This window comes from Dicentrarchus labrax, unplaced genomic scaffold (genome assembly GCF_905237075.1).
Source record: "Dicentrarchus labrax unplaced genomic scaffold, dlabrax2021, whole genome shotgun sequence".
Taxonomy (NCBI): Eukaryota; Metazoa; Chordata; class Actinopteri; family Moronidae; genus Dicentrarchus; species Dicentrarchus labrax.
In genome coordinates this window covers 10,785,887-10,808,803 of record NW_026136705.1, presented here as the reverse complement: position 1 = coordinate 10,808,803, position 22,917 = coordinate 10,785,887, and the positions used below count along the sequence as shown (strand labels likewise).

Genomic DNA, 22,917 nt, shown 5'->3' with positions numbered 1-22,917 from the left:
AAACAACAGAGCTTATACACGAAAATGACTTGAATGCATTTTAAGTTGATTGAAGTTCAGAGAATCTACTCATCTGAGATGTCTGTGAATTCTGGATCAAACATTTGAGGCAGACTGGGCCACTTACTCTTGTCCAACTTAAATGTTTGATATGATTTCATTCTGAATTAGGAAAAATTGTAGTGTACCTTGAGAAAACAGATAAAATTCTAAATCCTGACCTGCCATCAGTGTGGTGAAGGTGATTGTAGCGCTTCTGTGTTCACGCCGCTCCACAGGTAACTCCCATGGTGTGCGGTGCGGCCGTGCCTCCACTTTGACTGTGTGCTGCAGGCTGGGCAAGAGGTTATTGAGGCACAGCGAGTAGCAGCCAGCCTTCACCAGCTCACACTCCTCATCATTCAAGGACACAATGTGCACATAGTTACTGTTGCTGGGCAGCCAGGTCAGGTTGGCAGAGGTGGCGGTGATCCTCTCCACACGCAGCTGTGTGGGCGCCACACAAACGTCCCGACCGACCAGCAAGCTGCAGCGCAGCTGGTCTGAGAGGCCCTTCTCTGTCAGGCTTTGCACTGACACACGGTAGGCCTTGAGGTTTATGTCGAGCCGCTCCAGCACCGCTTTGGTCTGAGAACCGAAGGGCACATTGAGCCGCAGCTCCTGGTCCACATACACATTATAGCTCCACACATTGCCCCACCCAGCCGGCACCAACGGAGGGTCCCAGCCGATGATGATGCTCTTGGCAAGCTGCTTGATGAGGGTGAGCTTACGTGGGTAAGGCACAATGTCCACTCCCACCTCCTCCAAATCCAAGTCCAGGCCGTTGGTGAGGGGGGCTGGGACAGCCAAGGCCGATGATGAATCTGAGGGGGCTGAGGCAGGGCCAGAGGCGGCAGAAACCTCTGTCCTTTCTGAGGCGCTGACGCCCGTGTGGAGGTGATGCTGGTGGCTGGCACTGTGCAGACTGCTGTCTAGCAGGGAGTTATGGGATATGTCCCCTGTCTCTGGATGGTGAGTGCTCATGACATCGTCATCCGATACGCGTTCCACAAAGTTAGAGGGGACCAGCCCTCTCCGTCCATCCATCAGCTCACCTGTAAGGAGCCACAGCAGAACACTGAATACCAGGTAAAGACAGAAATATGAAACTGTAGATGCAACAGTTTACACTCCAGACCTACCTTCATAGAAGCCATCATCATCCATGTCTCCATACACATAGATATATTCTCCAGCAGTGAGTGGGAGCTCAACTTCAGGGTTGTCATTGGGTCCATCATATGGATTATAGCTGTTAAAAATGTTAGTTAGAAGTTATTTTCAGCACATATTAAGAAACTTAAGTATACATATTGACATAGTGAGTCAATTCTTAGCCTTAGTTTAATACTTACCTATATCTTGCAATGAAGACCTGAAGCTTTGCTGCTCCTCTGCTGGCTGTGTAAGGTGCCGGGGCTACATCGATGTCCAGCTCCTCCACTTCACTGGCAGTGTCCACCTGAGAACACCACGGACACAGGGTGAATTGCCTGGCCTAAAACAGCTTGCACTAGTCTGAAAAAACTAATTGAAAAGGGGTATGTAAAAATATTATATCATTATTTTAACACAGTAAATCCATATAAACCAGAAGTAGACAAAATGTTGTGAAATGGCTGTGAAATAGCATATTCCAAATAAAGTGGGTGTTTTCTTCAGTGCAACTAAATATTTCTCATGTTTCATATATTTTCTGGGGAAAGGATGGCTTCTCCAAAATCTATTTACTGTAAATACAAAGCTAGTTATTAGCTACCATACATTACTTCTCATGTGAAAATGCTGTGTACAATATTCTTCTTATAGGGAGTTACTAGTTAGTAGAGAATCACCTCGATACCTGATTTGGAGTTTGATTCCCATTCATAGTGGTTACACACAATACAATAAGAGAGGCTGTATATTTATAGCTCCCTGGAGAAAACCTTTTTAAAGATAATCACTTACAACTACTACTGTATAACCTTCATAATCCACAGAGGAGAGTGGATTATCTCACTAAATATGAGCTTTATTGAACTGTGTGCAGACGAGTAACTAGATGAAAAGACCACCAACCTGTCTGTCATGCGAGACCAGACACTGACTCTTTTGGAGACATGGCACAACAAAAATACTAAAACATGGCGGCCGATCCAAAAAAACGTCTTTTATGAATGAGCAGAGGGAGCTCTAGCATATTCAGCAACAGTCTGCACTCGCGTGAGATGACAGAGAGGTTAAAGAGGGCTTTTTAATCCATTAAATCCACACAATGTGATCGTGCATGGCGGTCTTGGTAATCTTGATGAGCAATCTGCCTGTCTATGTAGAAACAAAGAAAGCAGAAGAACTGCAGGCAGGGGTTCTGCACAATGATATAACCTGGGTGAAAAAGGGAGCATTATTACAAATCTACAACCAGGGCTTCAAATTATCACTAACCAAAAATAAAACTATTTTGTCTCGCAGATATTAAGGTTGGCTTCAAATGTAGTAGCCCTTTGACTCAGGTTATAAACATATATAAAAATAGCTTGTGAGACAGCTGGACTCATGCTATGCTCCTGTGTCCAACCATAGTGGTTCGGACCAATCAGCTTCCTATAAGGCCCTACTGGCAGCTACGGCACGACGAATGACTTGTGAGCGTTTGCTCGAAAACAACAGTGGCTGCTGCTAAAGAGGTTAGAGTAGATGCTGCTAGCATCAGTTATATGTGAACTGGAGAGTGTTTCTTCATTGAGAAGATTGAGAAGAGCAAAGAACAGCACTGAAGGCATTTCTTGATGGAAAAGATGCTCTTCTCCCGATGGGCTTCGGTAAGAGCATGACTACGTTGTATTGTTCGTTGATCTGATCTGTGAAAGACAGATGGCTCATCCAATCACCTGCAAAGTATTTTTTTGAAAGTGCCTGCCCTTTTACAAAGCTTCCAACATCAAACTCCTGTGTAACAAACCATCTGGTGCAACCAGGTTAATAAACTGTATTATGTAGTGAAAGGTAGCATATACTCTTGGGTTTTGGCCAGAATTACCATTATTTCTTCGCCTGACATGCAAAATATACCCCATGTGACATAAATTGAATAAACTTATTAATCAGTGATATGCACACTGACTAATTAGTGCATTCAATTTCACTAAAAATAGTCATAAGTATATTTAATCACAGTCAGCGCTGTGTGGTAAAACATTATTAATGCACTGCAATAAAGTCAATATAATATAATTTTTCTAGCAGCAAATTACAATTTCAATTTGAATCTGACACCACAGTGAGTGTCTGCTCCTGGGGGATCACAATTCAATTAAAAACGAACATTCTGATTTTCTTCTATTTGTATTTCAGGTTTGTTTATTAATGCATAACATCAACCTGCAGAGGGGCAGCAGATAAAAGGATTTTGTCTGAATATGACACATATTGATGTTAATTAATGTGTGTTGCCCCTGATAAATAATGAATAAAGTAACGTATTAATTATGAAATGAGTAGCAAGTGATGCACTGTACATCCTGGGCTGGTACCTCATGTGTTGGGCTCGATTTGTGTGGACTGAGGTGGGTGTCGGACTTGGGGGTGAGGTGTGCGGTCTCTGACTTGCTGGAGGAGGAGCCTGACTTGCTGACGCTGATGGTGGGCAGCTCTCTGTGCTTGGTGACTGGCGATCGCTCCACCCTGGACAGCCCTGCGGCGTGAGGGGTGGCCCCCATCCGCAGAGCAGCGGCCACATCTAAAAGGAGAGAGACAGGAAGAGGATAATACCTAATCCATGACTTTAACAGAAAACCCCAGCCCTCTCGCTGGTTAACCCGGCTGAATCCATGAGCAGCTAGGTGGGTGAGGTCGCTGCTTGACATGCAGGAGGCTCAAGGTTGAACCTGGCTGATTAAACAGTGGAGGAAAAAATCCTGTCTCCATCTGTCTGAGGTCAGAGGTCACACCACCTTGTGGCGACGTGTGTCACACCAGCACTGTTAAGGGGCTTAACTGGTTTGTTTCTCACCGCGGCGCGCGAGCACCGACCCTCATGTGATGGTGAGCAGTACAGACAAGCTCTGTTACGGCGCTGGACTGTGACGGTGAGGGTGGGATGACAGGTTAAAACATGCCATGCTTTTGTGACAGTGCCCAACACGTATCATGAGTAACAGAGACAGAAACCGAGCGGATCATTACCCTCAGGGCAGGAGAGAGTGTCACCTCCCTCGAGACTCCAGAAGGCTATTTCACCCAGAGACACCATATCCCATGAGCCACCAGTGCAGTCTAAAACACATGGACAGGGTAGGAGAAAAAGGTTGGATACATACATCAGGAAAGATGTGGACTAGATTTGCACTGTTGTGGCTGTGACCTTACTAAGAAGAAACTGCAAAGTCAATAATGAAAAATCCCTATGCTAAAAGCTGAAAGCTGAAAGCTGATGGGACAGTTTAAAAATGGATTTGGATGCTTTTCAAGGCATTTGGTCCATGAGTGAATTGGCGCTATTGGTCTACATTTTCAAAGCCATGCTTTGTGCCAGGAACTCAATTCCTCTTTTTTATGATAAGACGTCATTTGAAACTGAAAGAATACAAGAACACTTACAAAGATTAGATACAGGTTAAATTATGTTGAGACAATTATAATGGTGAGACAAAAATAACAATCACTATTAGACTATTAGAGTGAAAGAAGACTCTGAAAGGCAGATCGTTGAGGTTATTTCTTGGTTCTGAGAGTCATCAATTAGGGGAAGCTGATACCATTCATTTACTGCTAATATGCAGTTATATGCAGGTAAGCATTCTGTAATATTATAAATTAACCAAAGCAATCTGCTTCTTTCACCTAGTTTTTAAATACTCTTTAAAGCACTAACTGTTATACAAGAAAAAGCACAAAGAAGCTATTTGTAGTAAAGAATCTATTTTCATGAATATTACAAGTTCATGTCATGGTGGCAGAGCTCACCTCGTTCAGTAGTCAGGCCCACCCCATTGGTCAGAACAGAGAGGCTGGGATTGTTAAGGAGGCTAGAGCCGGCCAGGTCCACCTTGGAGGCCTGCAGTCGAAACTTCTCCAACTCTTGGGACAGCAAGCCAAACTGTTCACTCTGGCTGCGACATTTCTCCTCCAGATCTCGTACCTTTGACTACACATAAGGCGTAAGAGACAGAGGAAACACACATACAATAAAAACACAGTTTTTAACCATTTGACTTTAAATGGGAGAATCCACCTTTCAACACCATTATATGAGGTATCACCAATTTGTTATAATCAATACATTTCAAGTGTTAGAATTTACTATGTGCTTTTAAAAACACACAAGCAAGTGAGGTAAGCTTTGCTTAATAGGTTGGCAAAGTAGTGTTTAAACACAGGAGCGTTTTGAGTGTTTTATTGTAACACATCAGTAATGTGGAGGGATCTAACCCTATTTTTGTCGCAGCGCAACGACCAGTGCAGCCAGAGTTCAACCGCTTGATAGTTTCTTGACCCCTGAAATTTGTTTTGCCCGCCCACCCGTGACACCATCTGCCTCTAGCTGCAGATATGAGGTGCTGTGTGTTCACATCATCCCGCTCAGCACCATCAAGACTACAGCGTAATGTTGAGCTTGTGTCATCATGCACCATTGTGATTGGCACAGTGATGTGACTGGCTTAGAGTATATTTATTAATCCCCACACTCTCAGATCTCTATTTACCTTCACCCAGCCCTTTTTCTATTTGTGCTTCTGCACATACATGAACCAAAATAGCAGGTGCACTTGGAGATACCCACACAGTCCTTGCACCCACAGCTCTGTGCGTGTCATTGCACGGTTTAAAATAGGACCCTGTATGTAAAAGTAACCCTCTCTCTAATTTCTCAGTGTCATGCAGAGACCTTTTATGCATATACAGCCGCTAACTTAGTAACTATGGAAAACTTTCTTTTTTTTTCATCTGATCGCTGATTATTTTGGTGGATTGACAGATGGAACAACACAATATGGCAAACATATAATACACTGCTACTTCCATTACAAAATGAAGTATTGCAATATAAGGTTACATCAAGACAATATACTGCAAACTGTCTGTGAAACATTTGTTATAAGCTTCATGAACTAGAGGTTCAGTGGAAAGAAAAAGGGAGGGAAATAAAGGCGGGCAGTTCTCTGGTAAGATGGGAAACAGGAGTAGCATAGGTTTTGAGAAGTTATATGTTGTGCTTCTGTCTTACACTGCATTCACTTTAATAAAGCCACTAAACACAAGGGTTATTTGCCAGAACACTACAGAGGTCTGTCGTAGCCCTACTGAGTTTCTATATGTGGTTGATTTCACTTCAGGTTGCGGGGGGAGTTTCCTGGCAGGCTGATCTGACAAAAGCCTCTGCACGAAACTGCATGAAACAACATTTCCTGTCAGCTCTCACCTACGCAGTCTACAGTCAGTCGTTATCTGGCTACACTGAGCACAAATGAATACTCATTTACAAACAGCAATGCGACTCTCAGTGATGTGTGGGGTATGCACAAAGGGAGATTCTACCTCAATATAACAAGATCAAATAAACAAGCCAGCATGATAAGCATGATAACTGTGCTCAGTGCAACTGTGCCACAGATACACCGCTCTCTGGCCCCATGTGAATGACCTGATTTACACACACTTTGGTAAGCTAAAAACATGTATCAGCAACAAATGGGCCTTGGTGGCCAAATGAAGCGTTTAGGAAAGACTGTTTTACAGTAATGTCCGCAGTGTTGTTGCTTTCAATGTATGTATAAAACACAAATGAGGTACAAACCTGGGTACATTCTTTCAACTTGGGAGGGTTCAAATCAAAGTGACTGGGGTTTGGTGGGTCTATCTACAGGAGCTAGGGATGGTTTTGTGACAGGAAGATAAATAATTTGGCCCAGAAGGTAAAGCAGGCTAAAGGTTAACAGTACCTGCATGCAGTCCAGTGTACTCTGGTTAGCAAAAAGACAACACAAATGACAAAAAAAGTATACAGAAGTAAACACATGCTTGTGAAACAATGAATCTGGCAAGACAAAACATATTAATAGAGTAGAAACACTGCAGTCTGAGAACAGGTCGGCAAGAAAATCCTGTCAGGAGCCAGAATCACTAGACTGTGTCTTGGCACTCACAACACCTGCCTTTTGAATGAACACAAATATTCTCTTTAATCTTTCAAAAACAGTATTTAACAGATTGCAAAAGGCAGGTTGTTGACATGGCAACAAAGCTCAGGGTTTCAGAAGGGAAAGAGACTTTCTCCTGTGATGCTTCGGGTTTAAATAGAGAGACAGAAAGGGAGAGAAACAAAGCAAGAGGAAGGAAATGGGCATTTTTTAAAAAAACAGGAGCAAACTATACTCTACCAGCTCCCTCCGCAACACAAGCTGAGTCAACTCCTAAAATAAAATACACACTTCATTTAGAAACAAACTCACGTAACGAAATGTACAGTGTGAAAAACGGAGCACAGACAGCACACATATACAGTCATCAACTGTAGATAATGAAGTATTTGAGGTTTTGTTGCAGGCTCTGAAGTTTTTTTTCATCATTTAAAACTAGCAGCCAATCAGACAGATGGGGACTTCAACTGTCATCGACTGTCTGGATTCATTTTGAATTCAACGTGTGTTACACTCACACTGAGACCAAGTATAAACGTCACATGGCAGCGGAGAAGCCATCTGTTCAAACGGTTTTCGGGGCCCATGAGTGCTACAAAAATATGAGATCAAGTATTTTTTGCCACAGCTTCTCTGCCAGGTGTTTAGATAAGAATAAAGAGCCCATTGAACTGTATGTCCATGCTGCTTGGGTCTTTTGTCTGCTAAGAACAGGGAAATAATTCAATATTAATGCTCTTTTTGCTTAGTGTTGGAGATAAGAAACACCCTCTTCAATAATAAATTAGATTTTATCTCCTCAGACAGGAATATGTAGTGCAACAGAAAAACACTGAGGAAGTCCAAACAGCACTCCTCCTCTCTCTTATGTTGGGGCTTAGTGAATTAAGTTCCGCTCTCTTGTGTGACTGTAATAAACACTGGCACCTTTGATTTTTGCTTTGGTTAGTCATCCTAAATTCTTGAAAAAAAAAACTCAGGGTTTTACTGTGGGGTTATAAAAGCACTACATGGGATACAAATTTGCTTATCTTCTTTGCCGAGTACTCACAGTGGCTTTAATACACACTCACCTCCAGCATCTGAACCACTCCCTCATGCTCCCTCTTGGCGAATAACTGAGCCTGACGATTAAAAAGACATTAAAGTCAGTGAACTGTTGACTGTTTGCTCATAAAAGTCTAATTAACAACACAGTGAGCTCCGCTGACAAAACCTGATGTTTTATTGGTGCCCAAAGGTTGCCTCCTGCTGGACAAAGCCCCCCATTTCCCAGAATTAGACTAAAAGCAAATATGTGCAAGAACCTGTGGTTCTTACCCGCTGTAACCGTTTGATTTCATCCTGTTTGAACTTAAGGATAGCCAGTGCCTGCTCATGTTCCAATTCCAGCTGCTGCCTTCGCTCGGCGACCTCTCGCATATGCTGTTCAGAAAGAAGGCAATCATTCAAGTGGTACGGTAAAGAGTGAAATTTAAGATAACATAGGATCTGACCCCCAGCAGTACCTTTAGGACCTGCTCTAGGTTCTCCAGTTTGGCACGGAGTCTCTGGTTCTCCTCGAGAACTGAATTGTGTTGAGCGGTCACTTCAGAGAGATCTTCCCTCAGCTCCTCATTCTCAGCCCGAGTCTGGAAAAACAACAGCAGGTTAGCTGACTGGACCGTTTCACAGTTTTGGTCATCATCCCTAATGGGTATTGCGAGATTTGAATCCACAACTACGTGAAAATTTAGAGTCTTTTAGAACCTCTTTGATTGTCAGAGCACTTGTCTGGCTTGACTTACTGAGCTCCTTTCTAGTGATGTCACTGCATCCCCAGATCTCAGCATTGAGTTGGTGAGTAAAACATGATCTCAACTGACAGCTATATTGCTAAAACTATGAAACTGAGATCCACTTTATGTGGGAAAAAATAAAGGAGCTCGACAGAGAGACACTGACCTGGTCGAGCAGCTGTGCCTTCCTCCTGAGGAGATCTGCCTCCTCCTTTAGTTGCTCATTTTTGCCTCGCTCATCCTCAAGCTGGCTCTCCTGTTACCAGACCACAAGACAACATTCAGATAAATCTGAGGAAATCCATGCCATGCCAGAGAGTATGTGAGAAGGAAACACTGGAGAGGGAAGATTGCTTACCAAATCCAGACATCTCTTCTGTCGCTTCTTTACTTCATGCTCAAGGTTTTCACATTCTTTTCTCTTCTTGCACAGCTCACTTTCCTGAACCGACAATGAGAACAAAGCAAAGACACCAAATCCTTATTCTGAAATCTAATATAGCTGCAAAAGTACATCTGGCTCGTATGGTTCTAAACAGAAAGGATGATATACTGTATAAGAGCAAAACCATGGAAAATGATCTGTAATGACTGCATTTATAGTTTGCAATGCAGAATACATTGGGTTTAGGTTCCATATTGACCTCTGACACAATAGCAATGAGGTATTACAAAGCTTAGCATCCTTTAATTATTCTAAATGCAGCTTACATGCAGGACCAGCATAGGAGAAATCAGCTTATTCCAGCATGGCCACAGGACCTCAATCAAGTATTACCACTGTCAGTGTGTGGGGGGAGGCTACACAACAGACAGGCTAATTGCAGACCACCAGCAGCCGAGTGGAAGAGATACTGTACTCTCACCAGTGATGACACAGCAAGACAATAACCATAATTAAACTGCAATCTGTGCTCTGATTTGCTTGATTGTGTATCAGTCACAGCTTTAAAGGCCTGAATAATGCGTACCAAGAGAGAATGTTGTGTTGTATAGTCAAATCATGACTACCACCACTGATTGGAACTTAAATGTACCGTCAGCTGTTTCACAATCAGACACTGTCACTGAACTGTTCGTTTGCTGTGGGTCCAAATTAATTTTTGTTTGGAAAGCTCAATAGCGTAGGTCAAACCGGTGCCATTAACATGCAGGTTATATATTTTTTTGTCCTGGAATTTTCTATAAATAAAAAAGAAAAAGTATTCAGCCATGCTCTGTGAGGCTGATCTGGTGCTCTGAGCTAAATGCTATGGCAATGCTATGACAATGCTGCAACACTGTAATGTTTAGCAGGTATAAATGTTTACGATGTTGATGATCCTAGTTTAGTATGTTAGCATGCTAACATTTGCTAATTAACACTAAACACAAAGTACAGCTAAGGCTGATGGGAATGTCATTAGTTCTGCAGGTAATCGGTCATAAACCAAACTTTTGGGCAAATAGAGATTTTGACCTGATGACCTTTGACCTAAAGTTGTTACAAATCCTCCTCTGGGCACCATGAATGTCTATATCAAATTTCATGGCAATCCTTTCCACAGCTGTTGAGATATTTAAGTCTGGACTGACCAATATTGTTAGCATGGTTAAAAATATTGTGTGTGTCTGCTCTGTCCTACATCTGTAAGTCCTTTAACCTATCTAAGATATCCTACTCTTGAAGATCCCACTTTTACGCAATGACTTAGTCATGCTTTATGAAAGATAGCAAGTTAGTCTATGATGGATGAAAGATGAGGAGAAAAACCTTCAAGCTACATTGAAGCTGTTTCCACATATTGCTTGTAAAACCAAAAAGACAAAGCTCAATTACATTCAGGTACTCCCTTGTGCAGATCAATGTAATACACAGCAATACACTATCTAACTAAAACAACTGGCTCATTCCCTTCAGAATGTTGCAGCTTTAGTTAGGACGGAAACTGAGAAAGCTGTGTCTACATAAAGTATGCATTTAAGGGAACCATGTACAAATAAATACATTTTAGAGAACAGAATTTAAAAGCAGCACATCACTTCTTAGAAAATACACTAGCACATTAATTATGACTTCTTCTAGCAATCAGAAAACTGCACTACCAGCTATTAACTGAGGGGAGTGCAGATATGATCTTAATGGAGAGAAATTTATATCATGAAAACACAATAATTGCACATGCATGGCTCAGTGAAGGGTAGGGACACATGCAGCCCGTTCCTGATACTATTCCTACTATGTAATCCGTTCTCTAGATATTGTATGCTTTTTTTTAAATTTATGCTGATGTGATGTAAAATGTCATCAGCTCCAAATAAACAAAACAACATCAATTCATGTCTAAAATCACAATTTCCCACCCTGACACAGACAGTCAATACAGAGCTGAGAGGGAATATGGTCTATTTAAGCCATGAGACCCACTTGTACAATCAGCAAGGGCAATGTGCTACTGTTCTGTTTCCAAGGGACACGATCAAAATAATCCCAGCATTACATAACAAATCTGACCATAGTTTTTCCTTCAGTTGCAGTCAGCTAAGTCACAGCACTGAATTCAAGTTCCACTTTCACATGGAAATGCAAAGTGCAAAGCAAAGCTAGATACCTGCAATCAGGCACAATATGCAGTTATTGTTGCTAAGAGGTGTGTAAGACTCTCATGAATGAGTGTTTGGAGGAGAGGCCTGATTTGAAAGCTGAGCCAGTGACATTTAGTAACCCTCTGCATTACTAACCCTCTAATTTCAGCAACAACAAGCAATAACAATAATTGATGCATTCTATTCGATTATGTTGAATAATATTAAGAGCAAATTGCTTTCATGAGTGGTTTTGTCCTCATGAAAGCAATCTTTAACAGAAAAAACACAAAAGTGGCACATTACATCGGTGTGATTTGAATGTACACTATATGTTAGCGTCATTATGAAATATCAGATGAATATAGTATCAGATAGACGCTCTCACCAGAAACTGTAGGTGCTGCTCCTCTGTGTGTTCCTCCTGATGGGAGGGGGTCGGGCTAAGGCCCGGTTGGGGCGTTACTCGCAGCCCCGACTCCTCCTCCTCTCCGGGAGTCTTCTCACACCTGGATGGAGCTTCATCTAATACCACACACGGGGTCTCTCCTACAACCTGACAGGGACAGGGAGAAGCTTTCAGTCAGTCACTTTATATTTATAGAGGTAATCTTGAAAAGTCAAGATCTGAGGTATTGGTACTAAAAAGCTTCTGTTCTTAACCTCAAAACATGACCAACTGCTGAGGGGAGCCAATGTACGATTATTTTCCTGTCCACTAACACTTAACATTACACCCCCCACTGTGGTGGAGGGATTAGCAGCAAGCTTCCCTCCCAGTGGTCCAACTACAATCAATGAATAATCCAGGGGGAATCCCTCTAGCCTGCAACATGACTTCAACACATTAGCAGGAAGTCTGTCCTGTCTAATTAGGTGGGGTGTAATGACTTGAATGTTTCACAGTAGGTTACTTTTCTAACTAATTACAGGTATAAGTTCATTTTTAGAAATAGTTTGATTTGTCTCACTTGGGTCCAGGTGGGGGACAGGCTGACATTGGTTAAGGGTTAAGAGTCGGGAATCAGTATCTAATTTTAGAGCAAACCTACTTATGCTCAGAGTAGAACTGTGCTAGTGCAGCCAAGGCCACGACCCAATAACAGGATCAAAGGCGCTCTGACACGTGCTGCGAGGGGGATCTCTCCTTTACACTCTCCTCTCTTTTACATAGTCACTAAAATGCATTTCACTCTAGCACACTTGTTAAAGACATGATTTCTTTAGTCAGAACACAATATGGAGAGATTCATATACTGTGCTGGCAGTTTCTATGTAAGGGTACAATTAAGCCAGCAAAATACGAAGTGTCACTGCAGCTAGAACGTTTCCAAAAAGCTAATATATAACACTCATTTGTCATTTGTTTCTTCTGATCTGTGTTGTCAGAATTTGCATTAGATGGTAAATTTTATTCTAGCAAATGTAACAAAACTAGTTTTGTAAGTCTATGATCTGGTAGCAGTTACCTGCAATGCATGTTTAAAATTTGATAACAATGAATAAATTCTGTTGAATATAGCTCTTTTAAATGGATATGGTCATGAAAGACTCAATAGAGAAACAGTGAGAGGTACCAAGACATACCACAGACTTTTAAAATATTATTTTAAAGAACAGTTTGTTTTGCATTTCTCATATAAGACGAGTGCTGTTCCTTCACACAGTAGATGTATATGATACAAGCATTCTTCCAAGCAGTTATAGAATACCGGCAACCAATTCAACCTCAAACACATTGCATCTCTAATGTTGGAGCAGAGCTATTCTGGAAAGGCTGCAGGTTCAGCGACAGTTGCAGTTCCATAGTTCCAGTGAGAAACTGAAACCTGACAAGACTTCTGACTTGACTGAGAAAGAGTACTTTGTTTAGGCTGATGTGTGCGGCCATCATTGCTTTTAGAAACCACTAAACTGTCACTAAAAGCAAATTGGCAATAACAGACAGATTGGCTTCTATGGAAGACAACCATTAATTGGTATAAATGAATACTATGTATGACGATACCCATTCCCATCATCCTTTAATTCTATCATCTGCCTTGCTACTATTTGCAGCCTGAAAACGTTGTGAAAGTCTTCTGGCAGGAAACTGTTAAATATCTGTTAAACGCATGTTGGTTAAACATGCGGGTGCTTAATGCCGTAAGCTTGTCGTCCTTTCACACGTAAAGCAGCTTGCATTAAGACGTATGTTCAGGCATCATGGTGCATATGCAAGACCTCAATATATATCTTTTTTCACAGCAGCCATTTTGACATGAAACAGTAGGGTAAACACAGGCGTTACCAAGGATACTAATTGTCTGTGAAGTTAAGCGAGGCTGCCCCTGGTTTATCTTTTGGATAGAAGACCAGATGGTGTAAGTAGTGGTGATGAAAGGCCAGCAGGAGGCACTAATTCTGTTGGCCCCTGTACAAAAACACAGGAGTGAGGGCTTTCAACAAGTGCCCTGCACATTTCTCAGTTTCTGGTTGTCATTACAGATCCTGTCACATCCACCACAGGTGCAAACACGTCAGGTGATCCCAGCCTCCTGGCGAAATACCCAGCTCTATATTTGGTCGGCCATGGTTAAACTAGTCCGTCTTCTTGTTACTCTTAAATAGCTTGTTGCACTTCATACCCATTGAGTGGGCTGGCTTAAGTGTGTGGATTTCGCTGCTACAATCTGGCAGCCATGCACCAAGGTGGGAGTGACACACACAGTGGTGGCCAATGCAAATCTGAACAAACCCCACCCTCTTTAATTATTATTCCTCCACTTTTGCAGCTCTTCTCATTTAATTAACTTTTTCGCAATAAACAAATCTGATTCAGCTTAGCTATACTTCTACCACAGGTGAGAATCTAAACCTTTTAAGATGTAATTAAACAAATTCCTACTTAGTCATGGTGTTTACCTTTCTTTGACATATTGTCATATAACCACACAGGGACAACATAATCAGTATGACATACATTGTGCTATTAGTCTACAGGTCAAATCCCTTAAACGAGCAATCCTTTTTGTAAAGGGAATGCGAGAGCTCACAATGATGAGTTCAAAGCAAATATAATCAGCATTCAGGCGACGTGTGATATAATTCTGACATGGTTTTGACGAATGAGCACAGAGGGGGAATATTACATAATGCCTCGTTTATACAATGTTATGAGGAATAAAGGGTCTGTCATAGAGAGCATTAGACCAAGGCTTAGGCTATCATGAATCATTTCAGAGGTTTATTTGCCAACACACTAACCTAACAAAACTTAGTGTGACCTAACAAGCTGTGCATGTACTTGGTCATGGTGTAGTGTTGAATTCTCTATTCTCATGAGGACAATTAACAGAAAAGATGTTAGTGCTCAAACAAATTAAAATAAGTAATCCCATTATAGTAGTAAAATATATATACTATATATACAAAATCAATACTTGACAGTTTTTGGCACATTGTGTTATTGCTCAACTATTAGCAAAGGAATATTTTATATTTAGTGTTATTGCTTATTCTTTTTTTGACATTAATTATGGACTTGTGGAATTCCTGTACTCACTTTACAGTGCCTAAATTCAAGTCATGTCTGGGCAGTAATATCCTCCTACAGGTGATAAGATGGTTTTAATAGGAATTTTCAAGTTCAACTTTTTTTTTGTTATTTCTCAATGAATATTCAAAACATTTTGAGCAGTGGTGACATTTATTTTAAGATTAATATCAAAATGTATTACGCAAAAAGGACAAAATCTCCATTTAGAGCATCACATTCACTTGAACTAGTGAAGGAAGGAATCACCAGTGGTTTCAATCCAACGACCAAACAGAAGAAACGTCCATTATCGTTAACTATTTTTTATCAATTACAGAATATTACATGATTTTTTAATGAAAGTGAAACAATAAATTGTGTCAGAGCACAATTAGAACAGGACATTTAAACATTTGCAGGGAGTCACCACTCAGCCAATAGACTATACGTTAAATATATATAATTGGCCTATGCTGGTTTAAATCATTACCATCCATATTTCTATGAGAAGTAGTTGCATTAATACAAAGCTGCTGCCTTTAGCAGAAATAATAACTTCTGAACAATTAGAATAAAACATACCCTCCCTAAGGGAGTAAGGATGGTTTAAGGACTGGTACAGACAGCAGCCATTTCTCAAACATTTTTTCACATTTAGTTTTTTGAGACCTTATAAAACAAGTATATAGCTGGTTCCTGCTCTCTCCTCAGCCAGATATACTAAAATGTTACGTTATAGTTAAACTCTACATTAATTTGGTGGTTTATTGTGTCTGTGTTAGTCTTTCATTAAATGTGAATTATAAACCAACCCTTCAATATCATGTTGTGAAATTTCTGGTCAAATTCAAGGATTAGTTATGGTTAGCATTGGCTTCAATTCTAATAGATCAGCTTTCAAAACTAATTACTGAATTCCATTGAATTTAAAGTGTGATGAACTTCACACACTGAGATATTTGTGCAAATATCATACCAGAATGTTCTCTTTGTTTTACATAGTAATATTAACTTCTTATTTCTAGTCAGTGAGCAGCACAAAGCATTCAAACACTCTGCAGACAAATACACTTTGTTCCTGAAGCTACTGGAGTCAAATTAAATCATGACTAAGAATAATTTGGAAGGACAAAAGCTGGTTGCAGGGTCCATAATTACACGACACTGTAATTATTATATCATCAATGACAGATAAAATCTGTACGGATCCTAAATCAGAGGAACAGAATATTTCCTGGCATGCAAAGATGTTTTATTTAAATTTGAAGGGGCACTAATTTATAAGTGAATATAACTAGTACATGTCCTTTAATAAAATGTTCATAAGAGTCCATTTAAGCTTTCAGTATACCTGTTTACTATGCATCCAAGCACTGAGTTCTAAGTCAGGCTTTTATACAGAATAAATGTATAATTATTCATAGACATTTGGCATTAAAGAACAGTTCCAGCTTGACTGAATGTTTTGCTCACTTTTCTACATTCCCTCGCTGTGCAGACTACACCTGATGGAGGCATGTTGATTTGGTCTGTGTTTAGGCTTGAATGGATCAACAGGGAACACTAGCCCTTGTTTAAACTTTGAAAATAAGTAAATCAGAAACACCTTCAGTTTTATCTCTACTCCTGTGCTCTTTGCAAATGCACGTTTACTATGACACAATGAACTGAACTTCTTTATTGTTATTATTGCCTTTGAGGTCACAGTAAAAAATTCTTCACGTGTCTTTTGACAGTGAATGGGACTGAGGGGGTGTGGCAAAACTGATCTAAAAACTGAAACAGTGCACACATAAACAATAATAAAAACACAATAATAAAAGTAATGAATATTGTGAATATTCAGTATATTCAAATCCTGCTGGATGTGTAACGGCCAACATCTTTAACAGAGCTGGCCTGAAAGGATGCAGCCCTGTCTGAAGTCTATCCTCACGTTGAGGCCACAGCAGGTGCCACTGAATGTGTTTGGTTTGATGAGGTCTTGGCTTAGACACTGCTCCACACAGTGAGGTGCCATTGTGTACACTTCACACTGATGTGGTCCATGTACACTAAAGGATCAAGTACACCTTGGGCCCATGCGTACTAAAGCAGGGTCAGCTCCCATTCAGCAGGCCCTGAATGCCATAAGCACATTGGTGTAATCCCTGCAGACTACTGAAACGGGTAACTGGATCACTTCTTTTAAAAGCACCTTAATGGATTGGCCTGGTCGTTGATTTTCTTTTTAATACTGAGCATATCGATGTCCACCAATCAAACGCTCTACCACCCTGCCACTAAGTCGGCCTGTCTAAATTCTGTATCTGGAAGCTCCAAAATATGACTGTTATAAAACCGTGTTTCTGACAGGCTGCCCTTGACTAGGCCTCATGCATGTCCTGTCATTCTAATTTGTAAGAAAGTGGCAGTCCACCCTAGACAGGGGTGGGATTTACCTTAGGGTTTACTGAAAGGAATATTAAAAAAAAAAAAGCTAAGCTATGAGATCCCCGTACAGTAGCTGCGAGTCATATTCTTACACTAACATGGGGCGTGTAACATACTAATAATCTTTCAGAATAAGCCGGTGGTTTTAATATCTAACACAAATGCAACACTTACTGCCTTGAGCCAATTCCCTCACACTCCCGATTCGTCATGACACTGATTAGTTTTCAGTGTTAAGTCTCAACTTTGAGTCTTGTACGGCTTCAGTCTCATATCCAAGAGGACACATAGGAGGTTAGCTAAGGAGATCTCCAACGGACCACTGACAACTACACACAGAGACAACCAAACTCATAAGATGACCTACCCCTTTTCGTGTGATCTGTGGCAACGTCAAGGCTTCCCCTGGCCTGCTTGTTATCCAGAGCAGGGCGAGATAGAAAAGTCTTTAGTGCGGCTGGAGTCTTACCTACCACCCAAAACCCTCTCACCGCTGCCACAGCAACAGAGAGCGGATTACTGGACTGTACCATTCTGTTGTTAGAGGGGATTAGAGTTCACACAACATGGCCCCTTTCTGGGCGCGCGTGTGCCACTGGGAGTGCGTGTGTGCGTCCCACAAACGAGAGATTACCACAATCGGCATTCTTATTTGAGCTTCACAGGCAGAGAATTTACTCTACTTCACAGGCAGTGGCAGTGGTCTACCAAAATAAAATCCATAAATAAGATGTATGCCTTTAAGTGATGTAAGCTGTTATTAATACGCAGAATTTGCACCTTCCAGATGTACCTCTCATGCACTCAGTGTGCTTCCCTATTACAGATGTTCAGTGGTGTGGCCAACTAAATTTCACAATTCCAAATAATGTATTTTCTGCATTATGTAACCTGTATATATAATTATGATTTGTGTGCATTTTTCAGCTGTTTGGCCAGTGACTGATATATTTGGGCATCACTTAACTGGTGAAGAACTGTTTCTAAGAACTGAATAGAGAGAAGATCAGTATTAAATGCAGAGAGGATCAGAGTATGTGACTTTGGTATCTTTGATCAGGCCCAAGTTCAAGACAGGGAATCATCTCATTATGGCTTGTGGCAGATTAGTATCGAGTCCAACGACAAGCCATTATATAACACTGCAAAACTGCATCAATGCCAACATAAACATACACTAGCATTTAGAAAAACTCAGCGGGCTAAATTTTACATTACCCAACAACATATAATCCAAACTGTACTGCAGTAGCAACACATTATCGACGCTCCTACGTTTAAAAGCATGATCTGGTCTGTATTTGTAATCACATACTTAACCTCAAATGAGCTGAACAGTTTCATCATACCAGTTTTTCAGTGTTACAATTTTTGAACCTTTATACTGACTGAGGTTAGAGTATATGTGTGGATATTTTATTCTCAATAAAAAATATCCTAACTACACAGCAGCTGTGATGGAACAAGCTTAGCCATTGCTACTTTGATCTCATGTCTAAAATTACAGTTGATTTGATGTCATCAGTTTTAGTGTGCATAGACAAGGTTCACTTATTAAAGCTGCTTAAGGCCAACAGGGGTCAGCGTAGAGTTGTGCTGTGTTCTGATATGAGGGCCTGACTTTACCTTGTCTTCTCCTTCTTCGTCCTCCTCCACAATTTCCTCACACTTATCTGGGCCACCGGGGTCATGGGGACTATGGTTGTGCTGTTGTCTGGTTGATGTGACCGACAGCTGTCTCTGGAGCCGAAGCACCTCCCTCTGAGACTCCCTGAGAAGCCTCTCAAATTCCACTCGGCCAGATGGAACCGGGGAGCCCTGCACAGACACATGCATCAGTGACAGCCATAAGAAAATAACGTCATCGATTCAGCACATTATTGTTCATTTATTTTGAGTAATTAACATTTTCAAACTGCAAGCAAACTGAATCAAAGACATGTATGTAATCATGTGCACTGTGTACACTGGCGTGTTATTCTTGCAGTTTAGAACTGACTTCACAACACAAGTAGTAAATATAACAGTCAGAGGGGACACTGCATAAATAAAAACAAAAACATGCACTAAAACTGATTCTGGGTCATGGACATCAAAATGTGTACATTATATTTACATTTCCCTATTCAAGATCAGAAGAACACTCCCTCCCTGTCTCCCTTATTGCATGTTGAAAATGTGTTTAAGTTGAACATCCATACATTCTCACTAGATCAACGCACAGCTCACACTGTAAGACCCTTCATTATTAAACCAGCAGATGTTCACATTCAGCAGAATGAGCTCCTAAGTCACTGGACCAGTAATTAAAAACAGGCACTTAGAAGGACAACCTATTCCTGCACTGTCATCTAGTCATCAGTAGTGACGCAGCCTTTGTAATACGGGCTTAGGAGGGAGTTAGGATGAGTAGTACCCATGTTGTCCAGCAGAGAGCGAGCTTGTGGCATTATGAGTCTGTGGCAGGGATGATAAGTTAGAGGGAAAACTGGGGCTAAAACTTGGAGGATCCACTTAGATCGGAGATATGTTAGAAGAGCAGAGGGCTGTACTAAATCGGGCTTTCAGTCGAGAATGATTCCAAATAAGTGAGCATGGTACAATGTGGGCTGAGTTACTGAGGAGCTGTTTTTCTAAGTACCTTGGTGGTGCCCAGCCGTGCCTCCAGCTCTCTGCACTCTTGTTGTAGGGCAGCAATCTCTTTGTCCTTAGACAGCAGTGCATCTGCGTGCTGGGCAAGGTCACGAGCTCGCTGACGGGCAAAGGCCCTCTTGTATTGTTCCACTGACCCGGGTCTCATCAGTGACGGCGAATTCACCTGCACAGGAGCAAGAAGGAAATGTGTATCAATGACCAGAGAGGATTTCATAGAGGACGTCTGGAATACACTCATTGACAGCTCACACATTGAAGCTGAGGGGATTCACAATAAAATAAACGCTAGGAAATTGCTTTGATTCAGCAGAATATTTTTATTAAATCTAGGGATGTATTGAATTATAAGGCCTTTTATTATGTATTGCTGTACTTCCTTACATATCTTACTATGTGGAATTGTAGGGGTCGACCTTTAAAACGACAAAAAATTCAACAGTCTTACTACAAAAATGAGCCATACATATTATTAATACGGCTGGTTAGTATTATCACACTAATCCACTGTTTATAAAAGCCCATGCTATGACTTTTAAAAATTTGGTTTATCATAAATGAATGCAAATAATGTTCAGAGCTCAGTCAAAGTCACTCCGCGAGTAAAAGTTTATTTAAAAAAAAAAGAGATGTTTGTAAGTTTACAATACAAACTGTAAAAATCTTTTGTATTTTTATTGTTGGGGTTAAATCATGGAACAATGCTTATATAAATTTAAGAATGTGTAACTAGCTTTTGGTTTTCAAAAGAATGGCATATAAAGCTATTTTTGATGGTTACAAGTGTGAAGCATCTTTTATTTCTGGTAGCTTAAACTGAATGTAGGATAGGTATATATGAGCTTTTGGCCTCTGCTTGTGCCTTTTCAGTCAATACTTAATGCATAGACTGTTCACTGTGTTTATATTGTCTATACTATTAATAGTATATAGTATAGTCGTATAAATATATGCAGGAATGACTGCTGTAGGTTTGCAGTATTGCCTGGTGGTACAGGGAAAACTGTTGAAGACAGCGGTTATAGTCAAAGATGAGCGGACAGAAAGACAGAAAGACAGGATTATAAACACCCCACAGAAAGGTAGTCAAATACCACTGTCCAGCTACTGAGCATGGAGCGCTCAGTGCTTTGTGAGGAATTTATGGCTCTCACTTTGGTGCCAATCAATACCAAATAGAGCAGCAAAGTAACTCCCCCTTTCTTAAATAACTATAATTAGATAAGGTCCAAAACAAGGTTTAATGAATGCAGTTAATGTCGTAGAAGTCTTTAAACTTTTTCTTGCTGTAGCTCTATCAGAAGTACATTGCTCTGTCCTTCAGTGAGTGGGAGATGAGGGGGGAGGGGAAAGGTCTCCCCCTCAGTCTGGTCAACAGGTGCACTCAGAATACACAGCAGCCGGTCAGCGTTGCAGCCGGGACAGACACTGGTGGTCCTTAAATTGTTTACTGCACTACTGTATTGGTTTAGATTTTATTATGGTGTTCAAGTCATTTTTAGGAGGAGACTTTATTTAAAGGTAACTCTAAGAAAGAAATACTACACAAGCATTTATACCTATAACATTAAAAAGTAGTTTGCTGTTATATTTTGCTGAACCTACTGTATATTTTTGTGTTTTGCATAGTGAACAACACTCAGTACTAAACTGTCTTCTCAGCCTTCTGTCTGTTCAGTTAGCTGTCTAACAAGCTTGTGCATACGCTGAGGGATTCAGAAAATTTCTTAACATGATCACGATTACATCTTTCATACTCCGCAAAATAAATGTTTATAAAAATATTTATGTACAGATGATAACTAATGTCCATCTGGAGGAGTTGCCATCTTGTCAGGTTTTAAAATACTGAATACAAGACATGATTTGTGAGGAATATAAATGCTTCCATCCTCGACTGCTGCGTTTGATCTTTAGTTTGTTTTATGTAATCTTTTAGTAGATTTTACATCTCAACAGGTTTCCTGGACTTCCTACTGAAAACTGAGTTCTTGTAGCCATTCTAGTGATGCATTAAATTATTCAATAGGGTGCTGTTTTTTTCAACAAGGCTCCCATTCATCACATGCTGAAATATTCCATTCAACTCATTACCGGACATTATGGTGATTTGGTTGGTGGTGCTCCATAATGAGTCACCGCCAGTATTTGGGTCAGAGTGAGGGCACACACGGTGAGCAATGCAGTTCACTGTGAAAATGTTGGGGGGGTATTTTATTTGTGTGGTATACCACTTTGAGGTTGGCCTCCTGCAGTTTTCGAGCCCTCTCTTCCAGCCTCTTAGCAAGAACAGCCAGCTCTGTGTTCTTTCTCCTCAGCCGCCTGACCTTCTCCTCAGTCTCTGGGGCGCTGCTCTTCCGCTAAACACATGGGAAACAAATATCATCGTCAGACAATGCCTGCAGCTAGTACTAACACCAACGCAGCAATGCCAAACAAGAAAGTCACAAAAACAGTTATTCAGGAGGGCCTATTAATGGTTTGAAGAGGGATTCAGTCATTGTTGTATAACACCGGCCTGTGTTACCAGTGGAAATTCACTGGGACACGGGGAACCTACATTGTGGTATATGGGGCATAATGTATGATCTAGTTACATATTTGGAAAATAGGTGTGCTGTAGGGAAGAGGTGTTTTTGGGAATGCAATTTAACTTTATTTGTGCATATACTACTACTTCTCTAACCTTACTCGAACCCGGGCCGCTATGGTAAGGACTTAGCCTCGACATGTGGTATATGCTCTACCCAGTAAGCTACAGAGGCATCCATTAATGTGTTCTGTATATAACTGAACTTGCTGTTCAGTT

The 22,917-nt window shown here is 40.9% G+C and overlaps 1 protein-coding gene across 15 annotated transcripts in view; it reads right to left on the bottom strand.

Moving 5' to 3' along the window:
• Positions 1-22,917, bottom strand: part of LOC127363603 (peripheral-type benzodiazepine receptor-associated protein 1-like) — a 63,976-nt gene that overhangs the window by 15,508 nt on the left and 25,551 nt on the right. For 11 of the 15 annotated variants that reach the window (XM_051400301.1, XM_051400291.1, XM_051400297.1 and 8 more), the window contains 16 exons: positions 22,340-22,468; positions 20,098-20,274; positions 19,083-19,274; positions 11,895-12,062; positions 9,300-9,383; positions 9,108-9,197; positions 8,672-8,794; positions 8,484-8,588; positions 8,237-8,287; positions 7,404-7,436; positions 4,990-5,170; positions 4,210-4,299; positions 3,558-3,763; positions 1,398-1,504; positions 1,185-1,294; positions 222-1,097 (listed from right to left, as the gene is read on the bottom strand). In XM_051400301.1, the coding sequence (XP_051256261.1) occupies positions 222-1,097; positions 1,185-1,294; positions 1,398-1,504; positions 3,558-3,763; positions 4,210-4,299; positions 4,990-5,170; positions 7,404-7,436; positions 8,237-8,287; positions 8,484-8,588; positions 8,672-8,794; positions 9,108-9,197; positions 9,300-9,383; positions 11,895-12,062; positions 19,083-19,274; positions 20,098-20,274; positions 22,340-22,468 (2,722 nt within the window). Of the gene's footprint in view, positions 1-221; positions 1,098-1,184; positions 1,295-1,397; positions 1,505-3,557; positions 3,764-4,209; positions 4,300-4,989; positions 5,171-6,965; positions 6,987-7,403; positions 7,437-8,236; positions 8,288-8,483; positions 8,589-8,671; positions 8,795-9,107; positions 9,198-9,299; positions 9,384-11,894; positions 12,063-19,082; positions 19,275-20,097; positions 20,275-22,339; positions 22,469-22,917 lie in introns of all 15 variants that reach the window. The other 4 variants (XM_051400296.1, XM_051400307.1, XM_051400293.1 and 1 more) reach the window with 3 other exon arrangements.